Source organism: Pan troglodytes, chromosome 21 (assembly GCF_028858775.2).
Source record: "Pan troglodytes isolate AG18354 chromosome 21, NHGRI_mPanTro3-v2.0_pri, whole genome shotgun sequence".
Lineage (NCBI taxonomy): Eukaryota > Metazoa > Chordata > Mammalia > Primates > Hominidae > Pan > Pan troglodytes.
In genome coordinates this window covers 52,602,611-52,630,365 of record NC_072419.2, presented here as the reverse complement: position 1 = coordinate 52,630,365, position 27,755 = coordinate 52,602,611, and the positions used below count along the sequence as shown (strand labels likewise).

The 27,755-nt window shown below is 52.8% G+C and overlaps 1 protein-coding gene across 24 annotated transcripts; it reads left to right on the top strand.

The window, feature by feature from the left end:
* Positions 1-864: 864 nt before the first annotated feature.
* On the top strand, positions 865-15,937 carry SLC35C2 (solute carrier family 35 member C2). 24 transcript variants are annotated; one of them, XM_009437210.3, is made up of 10 exons: positions 865-1,166; positions 6,768-7,144; positions 7,758-7,908; positions 8,896-8,959; positions 9,659-9,731; positions 10,292-10,460; positions 10,568-10,651; positions 13,461-13,636; positions 14,797-14,926; positions 15,163-15,937. In XM_009437210.3, the coding sequence occupies exons 2-10, from the start codon at positions 7,025-7,027 to the stop codon at positions 15,291-15,293; spliced, it is 1,098 nt and encodes a 365-aa protein (XP_009435485.1). In that variant the 5' UTR covers positions 865-1,166; positions 6,768-7,024; the 3' UTR covers positions 15,294-15,937.
* Positions 15,938-27,755: the final 11,818 nt, after the last annotated feature.

The following is a 27,755-nucleotide window of genomic DNA, read 5'->3' as shown; positions in this document are numbered from 1 at the left end:
CAAGCTCTTTCAAAAGGCATAGAAAGTGCATGCAATACAAGCCTGAGGACTGAATAAAGCCAAGACCTTGGGCAGTGATGGGTACCATTGTAGGTGCTTGGTAAGCACTCAATGAACTAATGCCTGCATGATGCCAGCTGGCGGCGGTGACAGCCGCAGTTTGCATAAAACACTGCTTACACTCTGGCCTGGAGCCTTCTGTTCAGAGGGGCCAGGGATCCCAGCTGAGTCACTTGTAAGGATCCATGTTTGCAGCTGGTCTTACTGCCAGAGAGCCCAGGAGGAGGCTAGAGGAGGGCAAAAGGCACAAAACTGGGTCTGAATGTGCAACCCTAGCTTGCCCTGGCCTAACATTCTTGACTGCAAATGCTGCCCTTTTAATCCATCCCGCAAGATGAAGAAAATCTGAACTCCCTAGGCTGGCATTTTGGGGCCACTGCAACCTGCCTCTTGGCTACTTTAACCACCACAGTTATAAACAACCTGTGAGCCCCAGGCACGGCTGGACCTTTCTCACCCTCCTTTAGGATTCTCCCATTTCCTCTATCTGGGATGCTCTCTCCCTACTCAACCTATTGAAGTTGAGATAACTCTTAGAAAGTTTCATACAGAAAATATTTCACAAATGTTTCGTATTACTTCTGGATCGCCCAAGTTTTAAGTTGTAATGGCCCCAGCTCGCCTGAGCTCCCAGAAGAAAAAGCCCATGAGATACTTATCTTCGTGGTTCATTCCATGGTTGCCCAGCATTAGACTGGACATAAGAAAAACAATTTGTTCAGTAAAAGTAAACAAGTTACCATTTTTTGGATGCTCACTGTATGCAGAACACTAGCAGTCACCGGGGTTCCAAAGCAAGCCCCTGATTGAGCGCGGGAGAGACGCAGACAATTACACGGCTGTGCTCTGAGCCTGAGGGACTTCGCGGAGGACAAAACTACGCTGTACCTCAGAAAGACCAGACCACCTCAGAACCCGACCACAACAGACGCCCCGCCCCCGTGCTGCCCCGCCCCCGTGCTGCCCCGCCCCGTCTTTTCGCCCCGGCTCCGCCCAGCCCCTGGGTAGCTTCCGGCGGAAGTTACCGCCCGTGCCGCGGTTCGGCGGCGGCATCCGGCCTCGCACTTCCGGTGGGAAGATTCCGGCCTGGAGCTCCCAGGGCCGAGGTGAGTGGGTGCGCGGCCGGCCTCCCGGCGCACTCCCAGAGGCTGGGGGGCCGGGGCTGGAGACGGGAAGCGGGCTCCCCGCCCGGGAAATGCGCGGGTTGACATGGGGTACGCCACGCCCCTGCCCCTCCCCGGGCCTCAGTTTCGCCGTCTGTGGAGAGGGCAGGGGTCTCCAAGCGCCCTCCTGCAAGGCACCTGCCGGACGCCGGCTCATCTGGTATTTCCTGAGCACCTGCGACGTCCTGGGTGCGGGACCCGGGCCGGAATCGGACACGGCTCTGCCCTCTGAGAGGCTGCTTCCCGCGGTGGGATTGGGGCGGGCAGTAAACACGTGAGCAAACAAGGAAACGTCAGAGGTGGGAGTGCCACGAGGATTGGGAGGGGTGGGGCATTGGAGAAAGTATTCAGCCAAGCGGAGGTCTGCGGAAGGGAGCTGAAGGCAGGAAGAGCAGCAAGTAAAGAAAAACACAGGTTTGATGTGTTTGACACGTGGCAGGGGGCCGCTGTGGCGGGTGCTGGGACCGGTGGCAGAAGAATGAGGTTACAGAGGCCTTCCTTGTGGACCAGGCTGAGGAGCTGGGCTTAGCCTTAGGGCATGATCTGTTTCGTGTACCATCTCTCTGGCTGCTTTATAGATTCCAGGCCTTAGGGGCGAAAGAGGAAACGGGGAGACCAGTTAGACCAGTGGCAGTCAGCAGGTGAAAGATAATTGTGGCTTAGACTGTGGTAGTGGGAATGGAGAGGAAGAGAAGTAGAGGGGTCAAGAAGTGTATTGAAAGTGGAACTGACAGGGCAGGATTTGAGAAATGACAGAAATAAGTGGTCAAAGATGACTTCATCATAGATTTTTGGTTTTGGCTTAAGTAACCAAGTGTATTATGCTGGCATTTACTAAATGACTTTGGGATAGATTGGGAGCGTGAGAAATAATTACGAAATCTTCTTAGGGCATCTTAAGTTTTAGATATTTGGAGTGCAGCTACCAAATAGGCAGTTAGATATATGAGTCTGATACAGAAAAGATCAGGGCTGATGTAAAGAATTTAGAAATCATTGGCAAGTGGATTGGGTAGGATGAGATTATGTAGGGTAAGATTTAAGAGAGAAGAGAAGCCAGGTTCCAAGCTCTAGGCACCCAATTTTTATAGATTGAGTTGACAAGAAGGTGCCAGCAAAAAAGACCAATAAAGAGTCCAGAAAAGCAGAAGAAAAACCAGGAGAATGTGGTATCGTGGCACCCAAGAGAAGGTTTTTTCTAGGAGGAGGAAGTGATCCATTGTGTAAGGTAAGAATAGAGACTAAGCCGGCCCGGCACGGTGGCTCACGCCTGTAATCCCAGGACTTTGGGAGGCCAAGGCGGGCAGATCACCTGAGGTCGGGAGTTCGAGACCAGCCTGACCAACATGGAGAAACCCTGTCTCCACTAAAAATACAAAATTAGCCGGGCATGGTGGCACATGCCTGTATTCCCAGCTCCTCGGGAGCCTGAGGCGGGAGAATCACTTGAACCCGGGAGGCGGAGGTTGCGGTGAGCCGAGATCACGCCATTGCACTCCAGCCTTGAAACTCCATCTCAAAACAACAACAACAACAACAAAAAGAGTAGAGATTAAGCCTTTGAAGGGGCAGCAGGGAGGAGGGTGTGGTGACTCACTGGAGCAGTGGAGATGGGCTGAAGTGAGAGCAGGGGGTGAAGGAGTTGGACTGGCAGTGCAGGGTCCTCTGGGGAAGTTTCACTGTTAAGGGGACCAGGAGGGGAGTAAGCCTCTACCATGAGCTAGCATTTAATGCTGTACCTGATGCCACTTTACAGTTGGAGAAACTGAGTCCAGAGGTCAAGTAACTTAGGGTCACACAGTAGTGAGTAGGGACACCAGGATTTGATTCTCAGTGTCTAACTCCAAAGCCCACACTCTTAAGCACTAAACCATGCTGCCCAAGTTACAGTTAGGAAGATGGAGGGAAGCAGGTGTGGCAGTGATGCACCAGCCAGCCTTACCTTGATGTGACTGCTGCCCCCAGCTAAGCTGCTCTCTGTGGAAAGTGGGGCAGAATATGGACTTTCCTTCCTGAGCAAATGAGATTTCAAAAAGAGTTGTTTACTCCTTTAAATCTTGTTTCCCTTATAAAATAAGGGTGGGGACCTTTTCAGTTTCACGTCTGTGTCTCCAGTGGTGGGCCTACAGGAGTGCTTAATAAATGCTCATTAAGTGCCTAGATGATCTCCAGGGACCCTTCTAGCTGAGATTTGGCTTTGTGTTTGGGCATAGGTGACCTTCTGAATCCCAATAAGAAAATGAGTTAAATTTGAGACAGTGCTTCTTGTAGGCGGGGTAGCCATAGGGACTTATTGGAGGCAGGGGAGCTGGGCCAGGTCTGTGAAGGAAGGTCAGCATTTGAACAGTGGAGGGAGGGTGTTGCAGTGCTGCAGCAGGAAATGCAGCAAAAGCAGGAACTGCAAGAAGTTGGTTAACAGAAGAGTGAACAGACTTCCCTGGCTTGGAAGCCACAGGAGGAGCCATGAGGGAAGAGTGCTCAGAAGAAAGCTCTGTTAGTGCCAGCATGTCCTGTGAGTGCCTGTCACAGGACAGGGTCAGCAGTGGTTCTCAACAGGGAGCAGGTTTGATCCTCAGGTGACATATGGCAGTGTCTAGAGACATTTCTTGGGTATCACAACTTGGGATGGGGGGAAGGATGTGACAGGTGTCTGGTGGGTATGGGCCAGAAATGTTGCTAAACATCCTGCCATGTAGAGGATGGGTCTTCTCACAAAGAATTATCTGTCCCCAAACAGCAGTAACGCCCAGGTTGAGAAACCCTGGCGTAGAGGAAAGAGTGTGGGTTTTGAGATCTGTAGACGTATGTTTGAGGCCCATGCGCCCTCTTTGTTGGAGGAGCCTGATGGTGGTGGTTGCAGGAGAAGTAGAGAGAACCATGTAGGAGACTCCTGCAGTCATTTGGGGAGAGGATGGTGGCTGAGATGGTAGTGGTGGAGTTCAGGACATGTGCTCATATTTGGGATATTTCTGAAGATAGAGCTGACGGTATTTATTGATTGAATGTGGGCTAAGGGGAAGAGAGGAATCAGATGAGCCTAAGGCTTTTGGCCTGAGCAACTAGGAGAGTAGTGGAGCCATTTGCTGGGATGGGAAGTAGGAAAAGGAACAGGCTTGGATGAAAGGGGGGTGTGGAAAACACGAGTCAGTTTCAGACACTCTAGATGTGAGTGAGATGCCTGATATTAGATATCTAAGGGAAGAAGAGGTTGGGTAGGCATTGGATATTCTTCTGGAGTTCACATGAATCAGAGCCAGGGCATATATTGGGAAGACGTCAGCTTACAGAAGGCATTTGAAGGAATGAGAATGCATTAGGTCAGGTAGGAGTCTCAACTCATTGGATCTGACACCTCTTTTTTATTACAAATATTTTGTAACAGTCCCTTTTATTACCCTAAAATGAAACATATGATTAATAAAAACTGCCTACACATAATTTTTTAAAAATCAACAAATGCAGCCGGGCGCGGTGGCTCACGCCTGTAATCCCAGCACTTTGGGAGGCAAGGTGGGCAGATCACCTGAGGTTGGGAGTTCAAGACCAGCCTGACCAACATGGAGAAACCCCATCTCTACTAAAAATATAAAAAATTAGCCGGGCGTGGTGGTGCATGCCTGTAATCAGTCCCAGCTACTAGGGAGCCTGAGGCAGGAGAATCGCTTGAACCTGGGAGGCGGAGCTTGTGGTGAGCCGAGATTATACCATTGCACTCCAGCCTGGGCAACAGGAGCGAAACTTCGTCTCAAAAAAAAATAAAATAAAATATAAATAACCATGCCCTATAACATAAAAGGAAAGTAATTGATAGTAAAACAAAATATGTTTCAATATGTAAGTTTCTGGGCACAATAGTGCTGGAAGTTGCAGTGAAGCTGTCCCTTCTGTGTGGACCCTCTAGGAGTGTGATGGCCACAGACACAGACTGACACAGCCGTGTTGTGTCGCACCTCGAAAACCACTAGTGCCATTGCTGTAGATGATGTGGTTTTTCCAGAATGGAAACTTTTGGTGCCATTTTGAGACCAATTTTGACCATTTTCAGTCTCCCTTCATTGTACATAGGCGTCTTATTCTTGGAAGTGTTAGTTCACAGCAGAACCATGGAAACACTGCACTGTGTTTACATGTAAACAGAGTTACATTCTAGGTTCAGATAATTATAAGCTAATCTTTCACCTGTATGGATGTCAAAGTCGTGCGGGATGCAGAGCAGTAATTGGCTATGTGGACTGCCCCTTCTTTATCCCTGCTTACTGAACGCCAGGAGCATATCCCCGAAATACCGCCACAGGTTTCCAAAGCTCCTCTGAAGACAACTGTAGCCCCAGAGATTCATGTGGACACAGCCAGCTCCCTGTTTGCCCCGGGGAGGGGAAATAGTAACAAGAGTTCCAGAGTGCAGAATGGAATGTAACTGCTCCCTTCAGAAATGTTGGGGTGGGAGATGGAGAATGTGTCTGATCGTGAAGCCTAGGAAGGCTTCGAGAAGAAGGTGGCGTTTCAGTAGGATGGGAATGTCTCAAAGGAGGATCTGTGGTTGAGGGGGGCACCCAGATGAAGCAGCAGGTATCATCACATAACACTGGACCTGAGGCTCCTCCAGGCACAGACAGGTCTACCCGGCATGCTCCGGGCACTCATCAGGGTTGGCTGGATTGACAGGGAGGCTGGGAGTGGTTTCATTTGGCAATACCGTAAGGCAGGCTCTGCTTCCAGGGAGTAGTGGTTACAGACTGGTCTTACAGTGTTCCAGCCGTTAGAGTGTTGGTTTCCTTCTCCATTTTTAACCCCTAAAGACCAGACCAGTCCCCTGAAAACCGCATGCCTGCTCTCTGTCAGTCATCAAACCAGACGGAGAACTTAAAGTACACCAGCTGTGCGTAAGGCCAGTGTGGTCTTACTGGTCCCTATCTTTGTGCCGCTCGTAGCCTCTCAGGGGACAGACATTACTCAAATCACACCCTGCACAAGTGCTATGAAGGAGAAGTAGGAGAGCCGTGAAAGCAACATGTATCTCAGGGGACTGATTCAGGGGATGGGGTGGGGTTCCCTGAAGAAGTGACCTCTGAGCTGAAGATAGGTAGGATCGATGAAGGACTGAAGGGTGGGTGCAGTGTTCGTTCATTTCCTTCAGACAACGGGAAGAAAGCTGGTGTGTTTGGGGAGCTGAAAGGCGCCCAGTGGGGCCAGGTCCTGGAGAGCCTGTGGCTGAGACTGGGAAGACCAGCAAGGCCAGATCAGGCCATGGGAGCCCAAAGAAGGGTGCTAGTCTTTATCAGAAAAGCACCGGAAGCTGCTAAAGGGTTTTAAGCAGTGGCCTGACATGATCAGTTTGTGTTTTAAAAGGTCACTTTGGTGGCAGTTCATGGAGAATAGCTTGAGGTGACAAGACAGCAGACATGACATGGGTCTCTGGGACTGCCTGTGCCGTTGTGGGCAGCCCCTCCAGAGCCCTGAGTCACGCAGCCTTCAGAGGCAACCATGGCTACGAGAAGCACAGTCTCTGCCTGAGGCTCCAGAGCGGCCCTTTTTCCCCAGCAGCAGACCTTGGGACCTGTGAGCGCTGCATCCAATTAACCATGGGAAGGGTCAGCACCAGCCACCAGCCCCTTAGGTGAGGACTCTGCCTGGGGCTCCGCTGATGGTTCCGAATCATGGAGCTGCAGAGAGCTCCTCCAGCCAGGAGACGTTCTTGGTGAAAGCTGTGGTCTAACTCCACCGGCTCTTCCTGCACATTGTATTCAAGAGGGGTGCCTGTCCCCGCTGACTCAGGAGCTCCGGTGCTGCAGCCGCCACGAATGGGGAGGTGGGCCCTCGATGTGGCCTTTTTGTGGAAGGCGGTGTTGACCCTGGGGCTGGTGCTTCTCTACTACTGCTTCTCCATCGGCATCACCTTCTACAACAAATGGCTGACAAAGGTACCAGGAGGCCTTGCTGGGGCGGGGCGCTGGGATGAAGGTGGCCAGAGCCATGGCTACGGTGCCCTTCATGTTTAACAGGAAGGCACAAGCTTCAACCAGTCTAACTGGAAGCCAGTCACGGCTGGGCTGGAACAGGGCCCTCCAAGCCTGCCGTGCCAGGGTTCCCCTTCAGTGTTTGGATCCAGGAAAACCAAGGAGAGCGGGGGGTGTGAAGGGATGAGCTGGGGAAACTGGGGCTCAAGCAGCAGCTATTTACCCCACTAGAGAAGTATTTCAATATTTTAATAAGTGATACAACGTAGTGGGCCGCAGTGGCTCTCACTTGGGCATAGGCCGTGAGGAAGGCTGGGCAGGTAGCTCACAGGTGTGTTGAAATGGTGGAGACAGCACCAGGCTAGGATTGAGTCTCTTGGCTGCCACCTGTCTTCGTGACCTAAGAGTCTGTCATTCCAAGCGATGATACTGTAACTAAGGGCCCTACACACATAGCAAGGTCCTCATGAACCACCGAATAAGCCCCACTCCAGCAGAGGGGCGAAGAGGAAGAGGGAGCCGGTGGGGGGCAGGCTGTCTAAACCGAGCTGGGGTGTCTGCTTTGGGCTCCATACAGAGCTTCCATTTCCCCCTCTTCATGACGATGCTGCACCTGGCCGTGATCTTCCTCTTCTCCGCCCTGTCCAGGGCGCTGGTTCAGTGCTCCAGCCACAGGGCCCGTGTGGTGCTGAGCTGGGCCGACTACCTCAGAAGAGTGGCTCCCACAGGTAGGTGGGGGACCTCAGTGAGGGCAGAGCAGGAAGAGGGGCTGGGGAACCATAGGATGAGAACAAGAGAGACACCCGCATGTCTGGAAGCCGAGTCCCTCCCCTCTTCCTGCACTGTTCCTCCTCTGCCCTCTTGACCTGGCCTCCCTCCACCCACGCTGCTGCCTCTTGCGCACTGCGTGCCTTCCCACTGCCCCACCACACACCCACAAAACCCCCTCTGCACCTGCGGCCCCGCAGCTCCCTCTCCCGCCAGCAGACACCGAGCCTGGAGTGCAGCCCTCAGGCCTGGAGATAAGTGGTGAGCAGGCAGGGTCCCTGCCCTCGCAGGGCTGTGACACGGACATGGAGGGCACTACGGAGCCCAGGGAGGGGACCAACCCAAGGCCGGGGCCCATGACTGGTAGAGGAAGATTTCCTAGGCCAGGTGCCAAGTAGGCAGAGCCCTGAAGGATGCATGGGACTGGTTGGCCCTGGGAGGAGGGGCCCTCGTGGCCCGAGGGAGATTTAGTGCCAGCTGTGGGGTCTGGAAGGGAACTCAGAGTGTTTCAGGATACTGAGAACCCGGTGCTGGCCAGAGGAAGTGGGAAAAATGAGAACTGAGAGGGTGGGCAGGGGTCATGTCCTGGAGGCCGGATTCCCCGTGGAGGAGTTTGTGTTCCATCCTGAGGGAAAAGGGTTTCCAGTAAGGGATCAACCAGATCAGGTTAATACCTCTGCTCAGGGGGCTTGCCGGAGTGTTTGTGGAAACCATACCGGCCCAGCCAGTTGGAATGGGCCCCAGCCCTAATGCTAGAGCAGCCCCCCACCTTTGGGGGGGCCAGATATTAACCCTTTAGTTGCTGGTGGAAAAGAAGGCCCAAGGGCCCCACAGGAGGCACCGGGATGGTTCAGAAGTGGGGGACACTCAGGTGCCTCAGGGTACCAGCCCACCCCAGCAGAGTGTGGACCTCCCACACTGTCCTGTGGGTGCCTGTGTCTTCACAGCTCTGGCGACGGCGCTTGACGTGGGCTTGTCCAACTGGAGCTTCCTCTATGTCACCGTCTCGCTGTGAGTACTGGCCATGCCCTGCTGCCTCCCTTCAGGCTGAAGCTGTCTGTCTGTCCAGCGGGGTGTCTGCACACCCGGCTGCCAGGCCAGCCACTCCACCACTCTGGGACCAGCCCTTGCTCTCTCAGCCTCTCCCTGGCACCCAGCAGCTCTCCGGGAAGTCGCCAGCCTCTTCCGTAAGCCCAGCGCAGAGGAGATGCTGTGCCCACCTGCCAGGCAGCGTGGGGAAGCCAGGGAGCTCTCCCAGAACCCCATCATCAGAGCAGGGGAAGGCAGGCTGCAAGGCCACAGACAGGTGGCCACTGGTGGGTGGTACACGCAGCCGCAGCAGAGCCCTATGTGGCCTGGGGGCTACACAAGAGTTTCTTCTTCCCTCTGATGTTTTGCTTCAGAGAGCACTGTTCCTGCCTTCTTGTCCTCCTACTTCTCATCCTTCCTTCCCGCTCCTGGGCTCTGCCGAGGGTTAGGTAAAGAACAGGACTCAGGGAGCTCAACGTCAGACCTGTAACCTCTTCTCTCTGGTGATAACCAGAGGCCTCTTAGTCAGAGATTCCTTCTGATTAAAGGTCGCTTATCACTCAGATGACAGCCCAGCTCTGTTTGGTCATTTCACTCAGTGATTTGTGCTCCTGCTCCTTTCTCGGTGATGGGTCTGAGCCCTGAGCTCCAGCAGTGCATTGTGGGTAATTTTGCTTCCAGGTACACAATGACCAAATCCTCAGCTGTCCTCTTCATCTTGATCTTCTCTCTGATCTTCAAGCTGGAGGAGCTGGTGAGGCCCCAGCGTCTCTTGTGTCCTTCCTGCCCCCACAGATGCTAAGAATAAAGTGGGAGTCTGAGCAGTGGCTTGTCCTGCTGTGTGACAGAGGAGACAAGCCCAGTCCAGGTGGCAGTAGATCCCTTTCTGAGAAGGGACCTAGACATGGGCAATACTCAGAATATTTAGAAACCAGTGTGGCAGGGTAATGACCAAAGGTGAAAGCACTGCGGGATGAGGGTCCCAGCAGAGCTGGGTCTAGGAAGCACCCTGCTGTGGGAGGCAGTAGCCCTGTGTGTTAGGCCCAGGGAGGAGGTGGGACCACTTGGGGGCCTAGGACAGCTGTCAGTGTGGCAGAGCAAGCAGGGCTGTTGGCATACCAGCTGACCGTCAGCCCTACATGCTGACATTGGTGGGCAAGGACTGTCCAGGACCCCCTGGGATGGAGCTGAAGGGTGGAAGGATTTCTTGCCCCAGGGGCAGCCAAGATGGCTGCTGACCCCAGGCTCCAAATGTGATGAACCCTTGACCCTCAAGACCCCCGAGTTAGCTGCCACTGCTCCCCATCCTACCAGCGCGCGGCACTGGTCCTGGTGGTCCTCCTCATCGCCGGGGGTCTCTTCATGTTCACCTACAAGTCCACACAGTTCAACGTGGAGGGCTTCGCCTTGGTGCTGGGGGCCTCGTTCATCGGTGGCATTCGCTGGACCCTCACCCAGATGCTCCTGCAGAAGGCTGAACTCGGTGAGCACGTGCCACTCATCCTCCAGAGAGAGGAACCCCGGCACAGGCAGGGCGGAGGCAGGGCAGGGCCGGACCAGACCTGATGGTGCCTGTCCCCTGCCCTGCAGGCCTCCAGAATCCCATCGACACCATGTTCCACCTGCAGCCACTCATGTTCCTGGGGCTCTTCCCTCTCTTTGCTGTATTTGAAGGTACGTTGGGCCTTCCCTCTCAAGGGCACCTCAGTGCAGCAGACCACAGATCCTCGCCCTGAGCCCAACACAGTGGTAGCTGCAGAGATTATTGAGATCAAAGATGCAGTCCCTCCCCTGGAAGCGCATGGTTTGGGGTTCAGCATGATAAATGCTACAGAGAAAGCACATATAAAATTCAGGGAACAGTAACAGTAAGTGTGCACAGAGCCCTGAAAGTGCACCAGGGCTGTTCTGATCTTTTTAAACATAGGAACTCATTTCATCCTTCCAAAAACCCGGTGTGGCAGTACTATTATTATCCCCCATTTTGCAGGTAGAACAAAGTGAGGCCCAGAGAAGTAAAGATAACTTGCCCAAGGTCCCATAGCTCGTAAATGAGCCAGAATTTGAAGCCAGCAGCCTGGCTCCAAGTGGTCCAGCCCTACTCTTAACCACCCTATCCTGCCTCTAAGGAGTGGGGAATCAGGGATTGTTCCAAGATGCTGGAGTAATCAGGCAAGTCAGAAAGGCTTCCCAGGCCGTGGTTTTGGAGGGTGAGTGGGATTTTGGCAGGCTGCAGGGAGCAAGGCATCTCGGAAGTAGGAATAGGAGGTTCAGCCATGTCCAGGCATATAACCTGGGGATGTGTGTTCAGGGAGTGTGGGCCACGCAGGATCAGCAGAGGGTGGGCTTCCAGAGCTGGGGGCTGAAGACCAGGAGCCAGCACACAGGAGCCCGGGGACATGGTCAGTTGTTCCTCCACTGTCGTCCTCCAGGGATGAGGAGAGCCCTGGAGAACTGTGTAGGCTGGGAGGTGTGACGCCACCTTCGTTTCTTTGATGTTTTGGGATTAGCCTTTGTCCCCTTTCTGTTTATCCTTCCTCCCAGAGTCCCGTCTGTAATGCCCTCAGGGTCATTACAGAAAATTCTGTCCCACATCCATTTAAGTTTCAAGCAGTGAAGCGTCTTGAACCTCCCCAAGAAAATTATTCTGAAGCCCCGTTGTCCAGGAAACTTCTGTTCAGGGCCTCGTTTTTTTTCCTTCTTTAAAATCTCTCCCCATTCCTTCATTATGCCCCCTTGTACCAAACGCCACACTCTCCCTCCCCTCCCGGGTGTTTACACCATGCCCCATCTCTGCAAAACCTCATCTGAAAGCCCCTGGTAGTCGTCACTTAGCAAAGCTGCATGGATTTAGCTCCTTTAATCTTTTCTGGTAAATTAATCCCCCAAGCGCCTTCATTACTTATGTTGCTCTTCCCCGAATTCCCTTCAATGTGCCGACGCCTTTGCAGTTCTGCTGAGCCCAGCACCAAACAAGATGTCTTACACTGTGAGGCTGTTTTGCCTGGGGGGACTGTCACTTGGCATTTCTTTGGTGCTTCCCTCCAAAAATCTCAAAATACTCGTCCAGCTTCCAGCTACCACAGTTGTCTCTTGTGCCCAGTTCCGGGCCCCCCTTCACCCTGTGCTAATACACCACAGGGACTTTCCTGTGGGAGGGACGCCGGGAGTCATTCTCCCAGATGGACAGTGTTGGAGGGACCATGACTCCTCCGAAAGTCTAAGCTAAATTTGGGGTAGGGGTTGTGCATGCCTGTGTTTCTGGAGCAAGGGGCCATGTGTTTGCATTTTCTTTTTGGGAAATGTTCATCAAGTGATACCACGGGTTGGAGAAATACCAGTCTGGTCCCAGGCCTCTCATTTTATCAGTAAGGAAACTGAGGTCCAGAAAGGGGACACATCTCAGCCCAAGTCCCACAGCTCTGTACTAGCAAGACCTAGATTAAAATGAACGTTTGTAGGGATAGAATTTTGTCCCTGTTTGTAGGTGAACTGGCTGAAATGTAGACCAAGGAGCTCCCTGAGTGGGCTGGGGCACTGTTGGTCCTTCGTCACTTGGTAGCCGCCCTACCTTCTTTAGCCCAGTAGTTACCACAGCTCCAAAGACCCCATGAAGTCAGCAGCCATGAGCCCCTCCCCACAGACCAGTAAGGGAATACTGTCCAAAGGTGCAGGGCACTTCCATCCGTCTTTCCATGCAGGGCCACCCCCCTCTACTTTACCCCAGAGGCTCAGATGAGCCCTCCCCATCATCCCACTAGGATCCCCATCATTCCACTAGGATCCCATCATCCTGCTAGGATCCCATCATCATCCCGCTAGGATCCCATCATCATCCCGCTAGGATCCCATCATCATCCCGCTAGGATCCCATCATCATCCCGCTAGGATCCCATCATCATCCCGCTAGGATCCCATCATCATCCCGCTAGGATCCCATCATCATCCCGCTAGGATCCCCATCATCCCGCTAGGATCCCCATCATCCCGCTAGGATCCCCATCATCCCGCTAGGATCCCATCATCATCCCGCTAGGATCCCCATCATCCCGCTAGGATCCCCATCATCCCACTAGGATCCCATCATCCCGCTAGGATCCCATCATCATCCCGCTAGGATCCCATCATCATCCCGCTAGGATCCCATCATCATCCCGCTAGGATCCCCATCATCCCGCTAGGATCCCCATCATCCCGCTAGGATCCCCATCATCCCGCTAGGATCCGCATCATCCTGCTAGGATCTGGCTTGTATTGCCCCCAGGCTCTCTGGCAGCCATCACTGCTTCCCTGGTTTCCCCAGGTCTCAGGCCATCTGTGTGGGATCACTTTATACCTTCCATGCTTTTTCTCTGGGCTGCAGACAGTTAGCAGGTCTCAGTAAGGACTCACTACTACAATGGAAGATCTTGTGTGGTTGGCATTGGGCTGGCCGAGGCAGCCCAGGACCCGGCCTCCCACTCTCTCTCCCTGTTGCTTTCAGGTCTCCATTTGTCCACATCTGAGAAAATCTTCCGTTTCCAGGACACAGGGCTGCTCCTGCGGGTACTTGGGAGCCTCTTCCTTGGCGGGATTCTCGCCTTTGGTTTGGGCTTCTCTGAGTTCCTCCTGGTCTCCAGAACCTCCAGCCTCACTCTCTCCATTGCTGGCATTTTTAAGGTACAGACTCGGGCGTGATGCCAGTCCTGTCTTAGAGAGGGAGCCCCCAGGGGTTTCTCACCAGCAGCTTCAGTCCCAGCTCCTGCACCCCAGGGCCCTGCAGAGAAGAGAAGGAAGTGCCCCATTAGGTGCCAGGCACTTTGCTGAGTGCTGTGCTGGCCCGTCCTTCTGCCTTGACCACAGCCCTGTGAGAGGGTATGATCACTCCCATCCCACAGACAGGGACACAGATGGAGAGCCGCCCCTCCCCAAGGGCACAGCAGGGGCCTCAAAGCCAGCTCTGACTCCGCCAGGCCTGGAACGCATTCACATTTTACCTTGACTGCCAACTCTGGCACTGGGCAGTGGCCTGGAGCCACAGGTTGAACAGCCCCTATCCAGACTCATCAGGAAAGAGTTCCGTGATTGACTGGCGGTGTCCTCCAAGGCCATGGCCAGGGCTAGTGAGACCCTGAGAAAGCACCCCTGTGGCCAGCCTTGCTGTACCTCTGCCTCGCAGGCCTGTCCTTCCCTCTCATACCTCTTCTCACTTCTCCCTCTCCCTCCCACACATTTCAACAGTCCTCCCTGTTCAGGGGCAGGGAGGGACTTTTCTCTTTGGCCAGGCACACACCAGTATTGAAGCAGTGTTGCCTAAACCCAGAAATGCAGGCCTGTCCGAGGGTCTTCTGGTGGCCAGCCGCATGCTGAGGCATGGCTGTGGTTCTTGGATGAACGGCCTTGCCAGTCCTATTTGGAGTCTCTGTTTATAGAGAGCCCCGGGACCAGTTGTGTCTTCAGTCCGGGGTAACACAGCATTCTCACACATAGGCTCAGGGCTCTCTTCTGTGGCTGCCTTCTGGGGCAGCCGTCCTTTATCCTTGTGGATAAGGCGCGATCTGGACACCCTGGTCCCCAGCCTGGGATCTGGTTTGCCTCTTTTATTCCTGACAGAATTCCATGACAAGCACCTCCTTTGTTGCATCTCACAGAAGGAGGCTAGCGGGACAGCGCCGCAAGCCGGCCGGGTCCCCTGACCTCTCTGCCTGCCTGGGCCCAGGATTTCAGGCAGATCTTGATCTGCCCACCTGAGTGTACCTAGTGCCCCCACCTTCCACCCTCCGGGTCAAGCAGCCAAATCTGCCTGTTGATCATGCTCCCTCCTGCTTCTCTGCACCCAGGAAGTCTGCACTTTGCTGTTGGCAGCTCATCTGCTGGGCGATCAGATCAGCCTCCTGAACTGGCTGGGCTTCGCCCTCTGCCTCTCGGGAATATCCCTCCATGTTGCCCTCAAAGCCCTGCATTCCAGAGGTAACCCAGAGTCCCTTCCAGAAGCCTCTGTTTTCTGTTCTTCTCCCTGTGACTCTTAGTGATTCTGATGCAGGAAGTGTGCCCGGTGGCTCTGCTGCCGTCACTCCTCTAGGAAGATGTGGGGGTCATCTCCAGAGTGGGTGGGTGGGGCCTGGGTGACTCAGCACACATGCAAATCAGAGCAAACCAAGAAAACCACGACTGGGCCTGTAACTGTGGTCTCTCTCTATCCCAAGGTGATGGTGGCCCCAAGGCCTTGAAGGGGCTGGGCTCCAGCCCCGACCTGGAGCTGCTGCTCCGGAGCAGCCAGCGGGAGGAAGGTGACAATGAGGAGGAGGAGTACTTTGTGGCCCAGGGGCAGCAGTGACCGGCCAGGGCAAATGGCTTAGAAGCAGGCCACTCCCCACCCTGCTGCCAGCACTCACTGTGCTCAAGCCGCCGGGGCTCATCATGGTAGCTGGGAGCTGTGGACGGGAGTCACCAGGTGGTGGGACCAAGCCAGGGACTCATGACTTTTGCCCCTCCCTTCAGAGCCTGGTCACACAAGGGGCGAGCACCAGGCCAGCCTGGGACTGGCCAGAGCTGGGCCCAAGCTGTGCTGGAATCACAGCAGGAGAGGGGAGTGGGCTGGTTCTTCCCACCACTTCCCAGGCTCTGACAGCCGAGACTCATTTCCAAGGCACAGCAGCTTTCTAAAGGGACTGAGTTTGGACTGGGTTTTGGACCTCGAGGGGCTGGAGCTTCATCACCTGGGCAGTGTCTTTTCTCAGAGAGCAGGTTTCTTTATAGTTTGGAAATAAATGGTTCACGGTCCACTGGCCGCCTTGTGTTGCTGGAGACGTGGGGGCAGGGAGGGGACAGTGTGGGCCTGGCCTCTCCTTTCCCTGCCTGGAGCCTTCTTCAAATGTCTGGTCTTAAGCCAGGCCTCCTTCATTTTCTCGCTCCTGTTCCCCAATGGGGCCCCACTGCACCTGCTGGCAGGAAATAAATGAATGTTTACTGAGTACTGCATTCCGGAGACCTTAACATGTTTTCACAGCCTAGTTTGAATCCTGGCTTTGTCACTAGCTGTGTGACCCTAAGCAAATGACCTAACCTGTCTGTGCCGTAGTTTTTTAATCTGTGAAATGGGGATAATGTCTATCTCAGAGTCCTTTTGAAGATTGAGTCATTATTAGTAACAGATTAAATGTTATATAAGCATTTCTTTTAATCCTTTTAACAACTAAGAGACTAAAGCCTGGAAAAGATAAAGAGCTGCTTAAGTGGCCGGGCTGAGGTTCACGTCCAAGTCTGTGTACGTCTGTGTGTGCACGTGCTGCACGTGACATCCACACAGCCTCCTGGAACTTCATGGGCCCCTGGGGCTTGGGCTTTCCACTCCTCCTTGGCCAAGTCCCACGTCTTCTCTAGACTGCAGGCCTCTCTCAAATGAGGAAGGGAGGGGGCAAGACCCCAGCTCTGATGTGCTGTGGACTGAGTCTACTCCTGTAAACTGGTTCCCGGGCCCTGGGAGACCCCCGCCGTTGGGGACAAAACTTTCCAGGCGAAGTGCTCCTAGGCACTCACAGCAGGTGGCGCCATTGCACCACACTGGCTCCCAGAGCCCAGCTGCCCTGCCACGGCTATCCAGACACCAGCAGAAAAGGGGTGCTTGGAAGAGGACAGTGGGTATCCATGGGTGGGGACAAGGATGGGGCTTGTTCTAAAATTGTTTCCATCAGGTTGGAGTCACTAAAGCTCGTTCAGTTAAGCCCAGGAGAACTTTAATACTTTAAAAATGGGTCTCCAAACTTCCTGTAAAGGGCCAGATAGTAAATATTTGGGGTTTGGGGACCATATGGTGTCTGTTGCAGCTACTCTGCCATCGTAGCACAAAAGCAGCCATAGATGACACAGACCCAGGGTGTGGCTGTCCCAGTGAAACCTCATTTACAAAAGTAGGATCCAGCTTGCTGGCTGAAGTTTACCAGCAGGAGAACCCTCAAGAATTCTCGAGTCCAACTTCCACTTCTGCAGCAGGAGACTGAAGCCAGGAGGGGGCGGTAACTAGCCCAAGGCCCTCAGAGCCTCCGTGCTCAGGAGTCAGACCGAGATCTGCCTCTAATTCAGATTCCCAGCACAGACTCAGCAGGCGGAGGTGGAGCACCAAGGGCGCTTGGAAGCGGCCTCTTATCTGGCTCCTGCACCTCTGCCCCCCTTGGATTCCACAAGCTCAGAGGCCAAGATTAAAGGAGGCTCGTGCTCCAGCTGGATGATTTGGGAAGAGCCAGCCAAGGAGGGGGACCAGGGCCTCCTCCGTCTTAGAGGCTGCTTGGGATGCAGGCTGCTTGGGCGGCAGGGGGAGCCTGCCAGAGCCCCGCTGGCTCAGGTGGATGAGAGCTTCCTGTCTGCTCCCCCACTGCCCGCCTCCCAGCACAGGGAGCAAGCGTTGCTGTCTGGTGCAGTAATTACAAGGTGCAGATCGGGGGCCCTTACCTCGCACATGTTGGGTTCAATGACAGCCCTTCATTTAGCAGCAATTACCAGCTGAACCTAAAGGAGGGCTCCCTCTCCTCCCCCACCCAGCCCACCCAATCGCCTGGCCTCCCAGGCCAGACAGCGTCCACCTCGGCATTGAGCCCTAGAACCACCCATGCTGTCTGCAGCCATTGCATCTCAGGACTGCAGCATCACCATGGCAACGCGGTGCTTGCACAGGTTGAGGGGAAGCTGAGGATGTGACTTGTCTCTCCAAGGCTGTGGTGTCTGTCCCCACACAGCCCCAGCTCTGAGGCTTCTGCAGAAGGGGGTGGAGAGAGGAGCACTGACCTGCAGGTTCGAGTTTCAAGTGCTTACATGCCCACCACCTCTCCCAGGGGCCCACAGTGGAAGGAAGGTTAATGGCTCCAATATGTGAGGACGTCCACAGTTGGTGTTGTGGTGGCGGTGAGAATGGGCTGCAGTTTGCCTGTGGGAGGGACCTGAGCCATCAGGCAGGGCCCGGCATACCTTCATCTTCACTCCGGTACCCTTTTCTACCTTGAGGGCTCAAGGGATTGTCTCCATCTGTTTCTGCTTTATCCTGCTGTGAAAAACCTGAAAATCCCAGTGTCTTGAGAGTAGTTACATGGCACCAAGAGAATTCTCCTCATGGTACTTGCTGCAGCTTCCTGCATCACACACTAGTGATGGACTGAGGGTGGGGACTCCCAGGCCATCCATTTAGGTCAACAGCATTCAGTGAGTACTGGCTACATGGCAGACACTGCCGGACATGGGGACAGAGACATTCGTTTTTGGAGTCAGCCTTCCTCCCAACCCAGGAAAGTGATGAGGCAGTGGGCTGGGGAATGGGGAAGAAAGAACAGAAAAGACCGTTCACTGGGCACCATCTAGGCCTTTGCCATAGGTTATTTAATCTGTAACAGCCCGGTGCAGTAAGGACTGATTGTATTTCTTTCCTAGCTGTGGAAACTAAGTTCCAAGTGGCTAAGCATAACGATGGCTAAGGATACAGCCTGCAGACGCCGTAGAGTGAGAGACGTGTCTCTCTCTGCTGTGATTAGCTGCGTGCTTTTGGGGACACGTTGCTGATCTTCTCTGAGCCTGTTTCCTTGTCTCTACAGAAGGAATAATAATACATACACCTGAAGGAAGCTACTGTGAAGGTGAAATAAAATAATGTAGGTAAAGCACACAGTGCTCGGCTCATAGTCATCACCACTCAGGAAATGGAGCAGGAAGGACATCACATAACTCGCCCAAATGAGAGGAGGAGCCAGCGTTGGAGCTCTGGCCTTCCAAGATCCCCATCTCTGCTGCAGTGTCTGGTACTAAGCATGCACTTAACAGATGCTTTTTTTTTTTTTTTTTTTTTTTTTTGACATGGAGTTTCGCTCTTATTGCCCAGGCTGGAGTGCAATGGCACGATCTTGGCTCGCTGCAACCTCCACCTCCCGGGTTCAAGTGATTCTCCTGTCTCAGCTTCCCAAGTAGCTGGGATTACAGGCACCCACCACCATGCCTGGCTAATTTTTTGTATGTTTAGTACAGGGAGCTCTAAAGCTGAGATGCCTTTCAGAGTTGTCCCAAGTTGGGGTGAGAGGTTCATGGCTTTATGCCACAGCATTTTTTGTATTTTTAGTATTTTGTATTTTTGTATTTCAGTACATGTTGGCCAGGCCGGTCTTGAACTCCTGACCTCAGGTAATCCACCTGCCTTGACCTCCCAAAGTGCTGGGATTACAGGTGTGAGCCATCCCACCCGGCCCAGATGCTTGTTTTTTGAAGGAATTTCCACTAGCGGAAACTAAAGTGAGGATTTTACAGGTTCTAACTTCCAAATGACTTGCCCTGTAAGAAGGGGCTGCTCCCTCCCACCACCGCCCATTCCTGCCAGCCTCCGGTCTCCCAGCCATCCCATGGAGTTTTCACCCTAACTGCACAGCCCTGACATCAGCCACGTCCCTTCACCCCTGCTTTGTAGTAACCAATTAGCTTAACGTCTGTTCCCATGGTTATTTAGTTTCGTTGGCAACTAACATACTTCCCAGAAACAGGCCAGCATCTCCCAGTCCCACCACCATCCTGCTGGTGGGGCCGTTCTCTTCTGGATGTCAGATGAGAACTCTCCTGCTGGGGAACAACAGAAGGACAGAACATAGAACCAGAGGAAAATGCATTCAAATGCATTCCATCAGTGTTTCTGGACCGTCTACAATGTGCCCTGGCCGGTGATCGCTGCTGGAGATATCGAAGTCATTAAAACATGGTCTCTGTCCTCAAGGAACTTCTGTAGGGCTTTTTATTTTATTTTATTTATTAGAGATGGGGTCTTCCTATGTCTTCCAGGCTGGAGTGCAGTGGCACAATCATAGCTTACTGCTACCTTGACCTCCTGGGCTCAAGTGATCCTCCCACCTTAGCCTCCTGAGTTGCTGGGACTGCAGGCTTGTGCCACCATGCCTGGCTTCTGCAGGGCTTTTTAATCCAGTGGATTCCCTGGGAATTAGATTCAGAGATGGAGATTAGAGTGCAGGACATTTATTAGAAAGTGGTCTTGGAAAAATTACCTGTGGAAAGGAGAAGGCGGCAGGTCAGGGCAGAGGGGAAGTTGAGCTTCAAGGCAGTCCTACCAAAAGCCTCAGCCAACCCCATGGGGAACTCTAAAGCTGAGATGCCTTTCAGAGTTGTCCCGAGTTGGGGTGAGAGGCTCATGGCCTTACACCACAGCATTGACCTGTCATTGGAAGTGAGCCTGCCCCTGGAAGGAGATGTGACTTTGGGTAAGGCAGTTTCTTCAAGACAAACCCCAAAGAAGGATGACTGCCGGACTCCCAGCAACTGAGGAAATAAGTCCTTCACTCCCAACTGGAGACCTGAACACCACACCACAGTGTCTACCACAACCAGGGTCCACAGTCTGGCTTCAGGGATGACCAGGGATCTTTGAAGAGGAAAGCAGCATCTAGCATGTGTGTGCATTTACATGTTTTTCTGGGAGACAGTGTCCTTGACCCCCAAAAGATTAAGAATCATTGGTCTATGGAAAGCCAGACTCATTCAAAACCATGTGATCAGAGATGTACATGGTAGTTGTTCAACAAATATAAAAGGACGGATGGATGGATAATCGATGGATGGGTTGGTGGATGGCTGGATGGGTGGATGGACAGTTAGGTAGATGGATGGAGGGGTAGATGGATGATGGATGGATGGATGGATGGTTGGATGGATGGATGGAGAGATGGATAATGGATGGATAGATGGATAGGTTGATGGATGGATGGGTAGATATATGATGGATGGATGAATGGGTGGGTGGATGGATGGTTGGATGATGGATGAATGGATGGTAGATGGATAGGTGGATGGATGGGTGGATGGATGATGGATGGATGGGTGGATGGACAGATGCCATAATAGTTGAATGTATGGGAGCCACAGGAAAGGGAGCAACCGTCTGGGTCAGGAGGAGAGCAGACTTCCAGGAAGAGTTGACCCTTTTGAATTGAGTCTTGAAGACTAAATAGAAGTTTGCTAAGCAGACAAAAGAAAGGCGTACCTTGCAAGGGGAAAGCAGATGCGAAGGTGCAGAGATGTGCGTGAGCTTGAGGTTGGTGTGTTTGGCTGCTGTAAGAATTTGTTCACCGTGGCTGGCCAGGGGTGCACATGGGGAAAGAGGAGGGGGAGCGGGGCTACTGATCCATCTTTGAAAAGAGGAGGTATCCTGATAGGATTGTTCTATCATGTTATTTTGAACAAGTAAGTAGATCCTCTCCCCGCCCCCTAACACTCAACAGTGGTATCTCTAGCATGAGGAGGGGGAAGAGGGAGGTCCTAAAATAATTTCATGCGAGTGAAGAGCATTGGGTCATTTACCACATCCTTTTCCATGCTTGAACTCCTTAGTCCTGCAATCCACCCTGGGAAGCTGTTGGTTCTGAACAGCCCTGCTTTCCAGATATGAAACAGGCTCAGAGAGGCCAAGTGACTTGCCCAAGGTCACTCAGCTCTTTAGCCACCAAGCAGACAGCCCTATAGCCCAGCAGGGGCTTACACCTCCCAGAGCTCAGCAGCCCTGCGGTTGGGATGGCAGGCAGCCTCACTACCCTCCTGAGATTAGGTTACTCTGGCTAGGGACAGAAAAGATGGCCCACTGTAGGGGGCCCAGGGCCTGGCGGCATCCTGCTGGCAATATTTTGCTTTGCGAGGAATCCCCCACTGAGCCCAAGCCTCCCATCCTGTTCCTGGGCTGCCCCATGAATTAAACATGCCCCCATGGTTAACTCAGTAATGCTTTTATTAATAGTTAATTACTCAACGCGCACTGGGGAAATGAGACTCACTCAGGCCTCGTAAATTAAGGCAGTGATCTCGTGAAGGAAGCCAATGGGAGTTCATTACCCCAGCCCCTTCCGACATTGTACCTCTGGGCTTGCCATTTAGCGGTGCTAAACGAGATGCGCTGGCGGGGGCAGGAAGGGGGGACACGCGGGGACAGGAGCCTTCTGCAGGGGGAGGTGGGAACTGGAGGATGAGTGTCCACCAGTTTCCTGGGAGAGAAAGGGCCCTAGGAGATGGGGCGGAAGCATCAGCTAGGAAATGTGATCCCTGCACCTTGGCAGCTTGTCATCTGCCTGTGTTTCCTGTCACTGCTAGGGACTCGGCACAACCTCCAGGGATTCCCAGACGGGGCAAGGCCATCTGTCTCAGGTGTGGGGCTCCCTCACCCCGTCTGGGCCTGGAACCGGCCCTGCCCCACCCTCTGCTGGTGGCGTCCCCCCTCGTGCAGCCCATCAAGCCCTGGGTAGGGAAGAGCAGATCCCTCCTCAGAGTCCGGGGCCCTGGCCTCCCCTACCCCTGCTCTCTCATTTCACAAATGTCGAGACTTCCCCTTCTAGTTTTTGTTGTGTCTGAAGCCAATTTCCCATCCTGACTGTGCTGCCGAGCTGGATAAGGGGCTTGCGCTAACCTGGTTTCGTTTTTCTAAATTTAACTTTCTCCCAGGTTTTGTTTCCCAGGAGACAGAATCCCCTCTATTTATCTTCCTAGGAGAAGACAGCCAATGTCCGCTTTGAACCTACTATGTGCCAGGACCTGTCCCTGTGGGTTATGTTCGTTGGCTTTAGTTTCTAGCCATGTGACTCCACCTCCCGGGGTGTCTGTTCCTTCATCTGAAAATGGAGATGATCATAAGACCTGAGTCTGGAGTCACTGTGATGATTAAACGGAGTGGTTAGACACTGCTCAAAACATGTCAGCTCTCTCTACGGGGCAGCTGTCATTACTTGCTTCTTCACAACAGTGCTGCCAGCTGGAGACCGTCCCCATTCTACAGATAAGCAAAGTGAGGATTTAAATACCTTCTTTGAACTTGCCTAAGGACACATAACCCAGAACTTCATGTTGCCAAAGTTTATCATGTTCCTTCCTTAGAGGCGAAGTGGGGCACCGATCCCCACTCTAGGAGGGCACGCTGGCCAAGCCTGGAAGCCAGGAGAGATCTGCCCATCTGTCCTTGAGTCACAGGGTCTCACCAAGGCAGTGTAGGATGAGATGCAAGGCCCTGCAGTTGGGCTGGCCCAGGTCCAAATCCTGCCATACCCACTGGTCATCACTTTAACCCCTGGAGCCTCAGTTTCCACTTCTGGAGGAATGGGCTTGAGGTAGCACCTGGCTCCTTGGGCGGCCATCAGGGCTTCCGTTTGGAAGTGCCTGACATCTCGTAGTCAGCTTTCAGAGCTCTCTGCACCTGGGCTGCTTTATCTGTAACTGGGGATAACAAAAAACGTCTCTCGCTGGATTGTGGAAGACCCTACAGAGATAAAGGGCACCAATCTGCCTTTTGAGCAGGCAAATGTAAAACAGGTGAGCTGCTGGTGCAGAGGTCAAGGCCCCTCAAAAACAGTTTAGCAGAGCTGCTGGGGGTTAAACACTGCCTGGGTGGATGAGGTGACTGCTGGCTTGATGAGGGCTCTCATGGGTCCGTGATGCAGAGGGTTGGGGACGGATCACCACCCAATGTCCTCCTCAGCTCCCAGCTGCTTTGCCAGGCAGAGGTCAGCCTCTCAGCTGTGACTCCCCAGGACTGCCAGAGCCACAAGCGGGCAAGAAGTCTGGGGTGGGAGATTGAAGCCTCCCCGGTTAGGGAGCACAAGTCGTGAAGGAGTGCGGCTCGGGGTTCATATATAATATGTAGCATCAGATTTAAATGTCACTGCTGCAGGCGGCTGACCCGGGTCCAACACAATGGGCCGCAAGGGGCAGTGCCGCCGCCTCTTCATCTTCCTGGCGGTAGCTGACCAAAAGGAGGGAGATTTGGTTTCTTAAAAAACTAAACAGTTGTTGAGCACTCTGGCGTTGCCTGGGCAACAACTGAGGGGGAGAGAGAAGCATCTTATTGTTTAAAGTTATTCTTGCTCGATTTCAAAGGGCTGCTCTGAAAAGACCACATTCTCCAAGCAGCGTGGCTGGTCCTCTCCGCCGTCCCCGCCATGCCATCCCAGCTCCTGCCCTCCCTCAGCCCCCATCCCCACTTCCCAGCCTGAGGCTGCAAAAGGGGTTGTAGCTGTGCTGGACATCAGGGCGCTGGAGACAGCCTCCCTCGTGCGCTCTGTGCGTTCATCCGCAGGGCAAGCAGAAACACAGAGACAACACGCCGTGCTACTGCAGCCACCCCCGACCTGGACATGTGGGCACAGGGGCACTGTGGTGCCTGGTGACTTAGGGGTCAGCTCAGCACAAGTGCCTGAACTTGGGAGTGGGCAGGGAGGGACGGGGGTGTCTCCATTATGTATGTTCCAAATGTGAACATCTTGGTTTTCAAGCCCAGACGGGGGCAAGGAGAAGGTGGCCGTGTCAGGTCATTACTCAGGGGCAGTGGCTGAGTGCAGCCCCATGATCCCTCAAGAGCATGCCAAGTGGCCTGTTGTCTGCGCCCCTCTGCCCCTCCTGCAACGCTGTATTGGAATTGTTTATTCATCTCTCTTACCCACGAGACTGTTAGCTCCCTGACAGCAGGGCTGCGTCTATTCATCTCTGTGTATTCTCACAAGCTGCCTCAAATCCTTTCAGGAGCAAGGCAAATTCTGAAGATCCGAATGAGATGTACATATATTGTTAATTAAAAACGTTTAGAGGGTGAAAACATACACATGATACAGAATTCAGAAGATTCAAAAGGAATAAAAACCCATGTGTCCTGGTGCTGAGTTTCCCTCCATAGGGGCACTCCTAGTTCCCAGCATCTGGTGGATTCTTCTAGAGATATTCTGCTTATATAGACACAGATGGGCCTAAAATAAGATATATTGGCCGAGTGCGGTGGCTCACGCCTGTAATCCCAGCACTTTGGGAGGCCGAGGCAGGTTGATCACTTGAGGTCAGGAGTTCAAGACCAGCCTGGCCAATATGGCAAAACCCCCGTCTCTACTAAAAATACAAAAATTAGCTGGGTGTGGTGGCAGACGCCTGTAACCCAGCTACTGAGGAGGCTGAGGCAAGAGAATTGCTTGAATCTGGGAGGCAGAGGCTGCAGTGAGCCAAGATCAAACCATTGCACTCCAGCCTTGGCAACAGAGTGAGACTCTGTCTCAAAAAAAAAAAAAATATGTTATTCATACCTCCAGCCCCCCATCTAGCACGGGGCCCAGTGCATAGTAGGTGCTCAATAAAAGCATGTTGAATGGATGCATGCCCAGATGAACAGAAGTGGATGAAGGATGGGTGGGTGGGAGGGTCAGTGGTAGATGGGTAAATAGACGCAGCTCTTAAACTATTATTTCTCTTTTCTTTTTTTTTGAGATGGAGTCTCGCTCTTTTGCCCAGGCTGGACTGCAGTGGCGCTATCTCTGCTCACTGCAACCTCTGCCTCCCGGGTTCATGCCATTCTCCTGCCTCAGCCTCCCGAGTAGCTGGGACTACAGGTGCCCGCCACCACGCCCGGCTAATTTTTTGTATTTTTAGTAGAGATGGGATTTCACTGTGTTAGCCAGGATGGTCTCGATCTCCTGACCTCGGATCCGCCCGCCTCAGCCTCCCAAAGTGCTGGGATTACAGGTGTGAGCCACCGCCCCCGGCCTATTAGTTCTCTTTTCTTACAGATATATGGATTCCCTGAAAAGAAATTACTTAAGACAAAGACGGCAGACCCGGAATTAGACACAATGAGTCTGGGGGGCTATGTTATTCGGAGGGAGATGTCCAATAAGCAGTTAAATTTGTAGTTGTACCCGGTGGGAATTTTATTCTACTGCTAATAACAAAACCTAATTAGAATTTCTTGACTCCATAAAGCCCCACCTTGATATCAAGAATATCAGGGTCAAGGTCACTGTGATTTCCTCATGGTCCCAAAATGCTTTTGGGGAAAGTGACCTTCAACCATCCTGTTCATGTTCCAGGGAGGAAAAAGAGGGGCAAAAGAAGGAGTCAGCTTCCTATAAAAAGCCTGTTCCTGGAAGCCCCACCAGATGACAGCTCCAGTATCTCCAAAGCAACCCCTCACTGCAGAGGAGGCTGGGAGAATTGGCCTCTGAGCTGGGCACATTGCTCCCCCAGGTAATATTGGGGGCTATTAGTAAGGAAATGGAAAAAGAGGAGGCTACTAGCAGTTTTTGCCACATGGGTGAAAAATCCAGGGAGAGAGCTGGCTGGAGGATGGAGATGGCAGGAAAGCGAGTTCCAGGAGTGGCATAAGCCAAAGCAGAAGGGTGAAAGTTAATGGCTCTTTTAGTTCCTCATAAGCTCTGCAGGCTCAAGTCTCAAGATGCATCCTGAATGGGGCCACTTCTCCAGTCTCAGCCTGCTCCAAGCCACGTGATCTTTCACTGGATGGCTGCAGACCCCTAGCTCCTGGTCTCCCTGCTTCCCCTCCTACCCACTACTCAGTGCCCCATTCTCTGCCCCACAGCCAAAGGGATCCTTCTAATTGAGAAATCTGAATGCATCACGCCCGACTCAGAACCCTTCCGTAGCATCCCACCTTGCTGGGAATACAATCCCGAGTCCTCACCAAAGCCAGACCTTACATCATGTGTGGTCCCTGCGCCTCTCTGTCTTCTCCCTTCGCTGGTCACTTTGTTCCAGCCACCTTGGCCTCATCGTTCCTTCTTACCCCAGAGCCCTTAGACTTGCTGTTCCCTCTGCCTGCAATGAATTTGACTCAAATCTTCGCATGGCAGCTCCTTTGCCCACTTTATGTTGCTGATCAAATACCACCTCCCCGGAGAGGCTTCCTTGACCACTCCAGCTAAAAACCCGCCCCTCCTCCCCATCCATCTCCACTCCAGGAGTTAATGCATCTGGGGCCATGGACCCCTTGGCCCTGGTGAAGCCCTTCTCAGAATAATGATTTTAAAGGCATAGACGAAAATACATAGATTTATCAAGGCAGCCAATTATATAGAAATCGTTTTCAAAATAGTTACAAAACAAATGAGTGATACAGTACTAGATGCACTTCTTTATTAATGCATTAAATAACAAGATCTCGTGGCAGTTCTATTAACCACAACAATTTTGAAGCAGTGATGAGTGTCAATGATATTTCAAAATGTATGCAACAACTGTAATGTGATAGGAAATATCTGATTTCTGTTGGTGACAAAGTCACAGGCACTGCTAATACTACCGTGGTATGTTGCCAACATTTATAATTGAAGAAAAATGCGATATTTTAGTTACAGGTTAGTGAGATAAAAATATAATTTTTTTCCTCCTCTAACTTCACTGACCCCCTGAATTCTATCTCTAGATGCCTTGGGGCAGGGGGAGGGTCTGGTTCTTTTTTTTTTTTTTTTTATAAGTCCCTTTCACTACCCAACATCATACATTTATTCGTCAACTTGCTTTCTGTCAATTTTTCCCAGAAGAGCAGAGATTTTATCTGTTCTGTTCTCTGCTGTATTTTCAGGACCTAGAACATCTGCCAGGCACATAGTTGATCAACAAATATTTTTTAAATAAATGAATAAGCAATAGAGGAGGCTGGAAAGACAGGGAGGCTTGAGGCAGATGCGAGGGGCCTTGAAAGCCAAGCACAGGAGCTCGGCTGTGACTGGTGGTGATGGACTCACCCTGGGAGGGGACACCAGCCTGGGAGAGGTCACTGTGCCCAAGGCAGCCAGGCTAATAGGTGGCGTGACTGGGGGCGTGAGCAGACTGGCTGTGACCACCTTCCAAAGGCAGCTTTCAGAGGGAGGCCCAGGCACACACGAGTCCCTGCATCAGCTGTGGATGTCGGCAGCCACTCCACTCCCTGCTCTCCCCGCTTCTCCTCTGGTCCCTTGGAGGTTAAGCAGAAACTTGGAGAAGCCAGGCTTAAAGCCCTGTCATCATTCTTCAG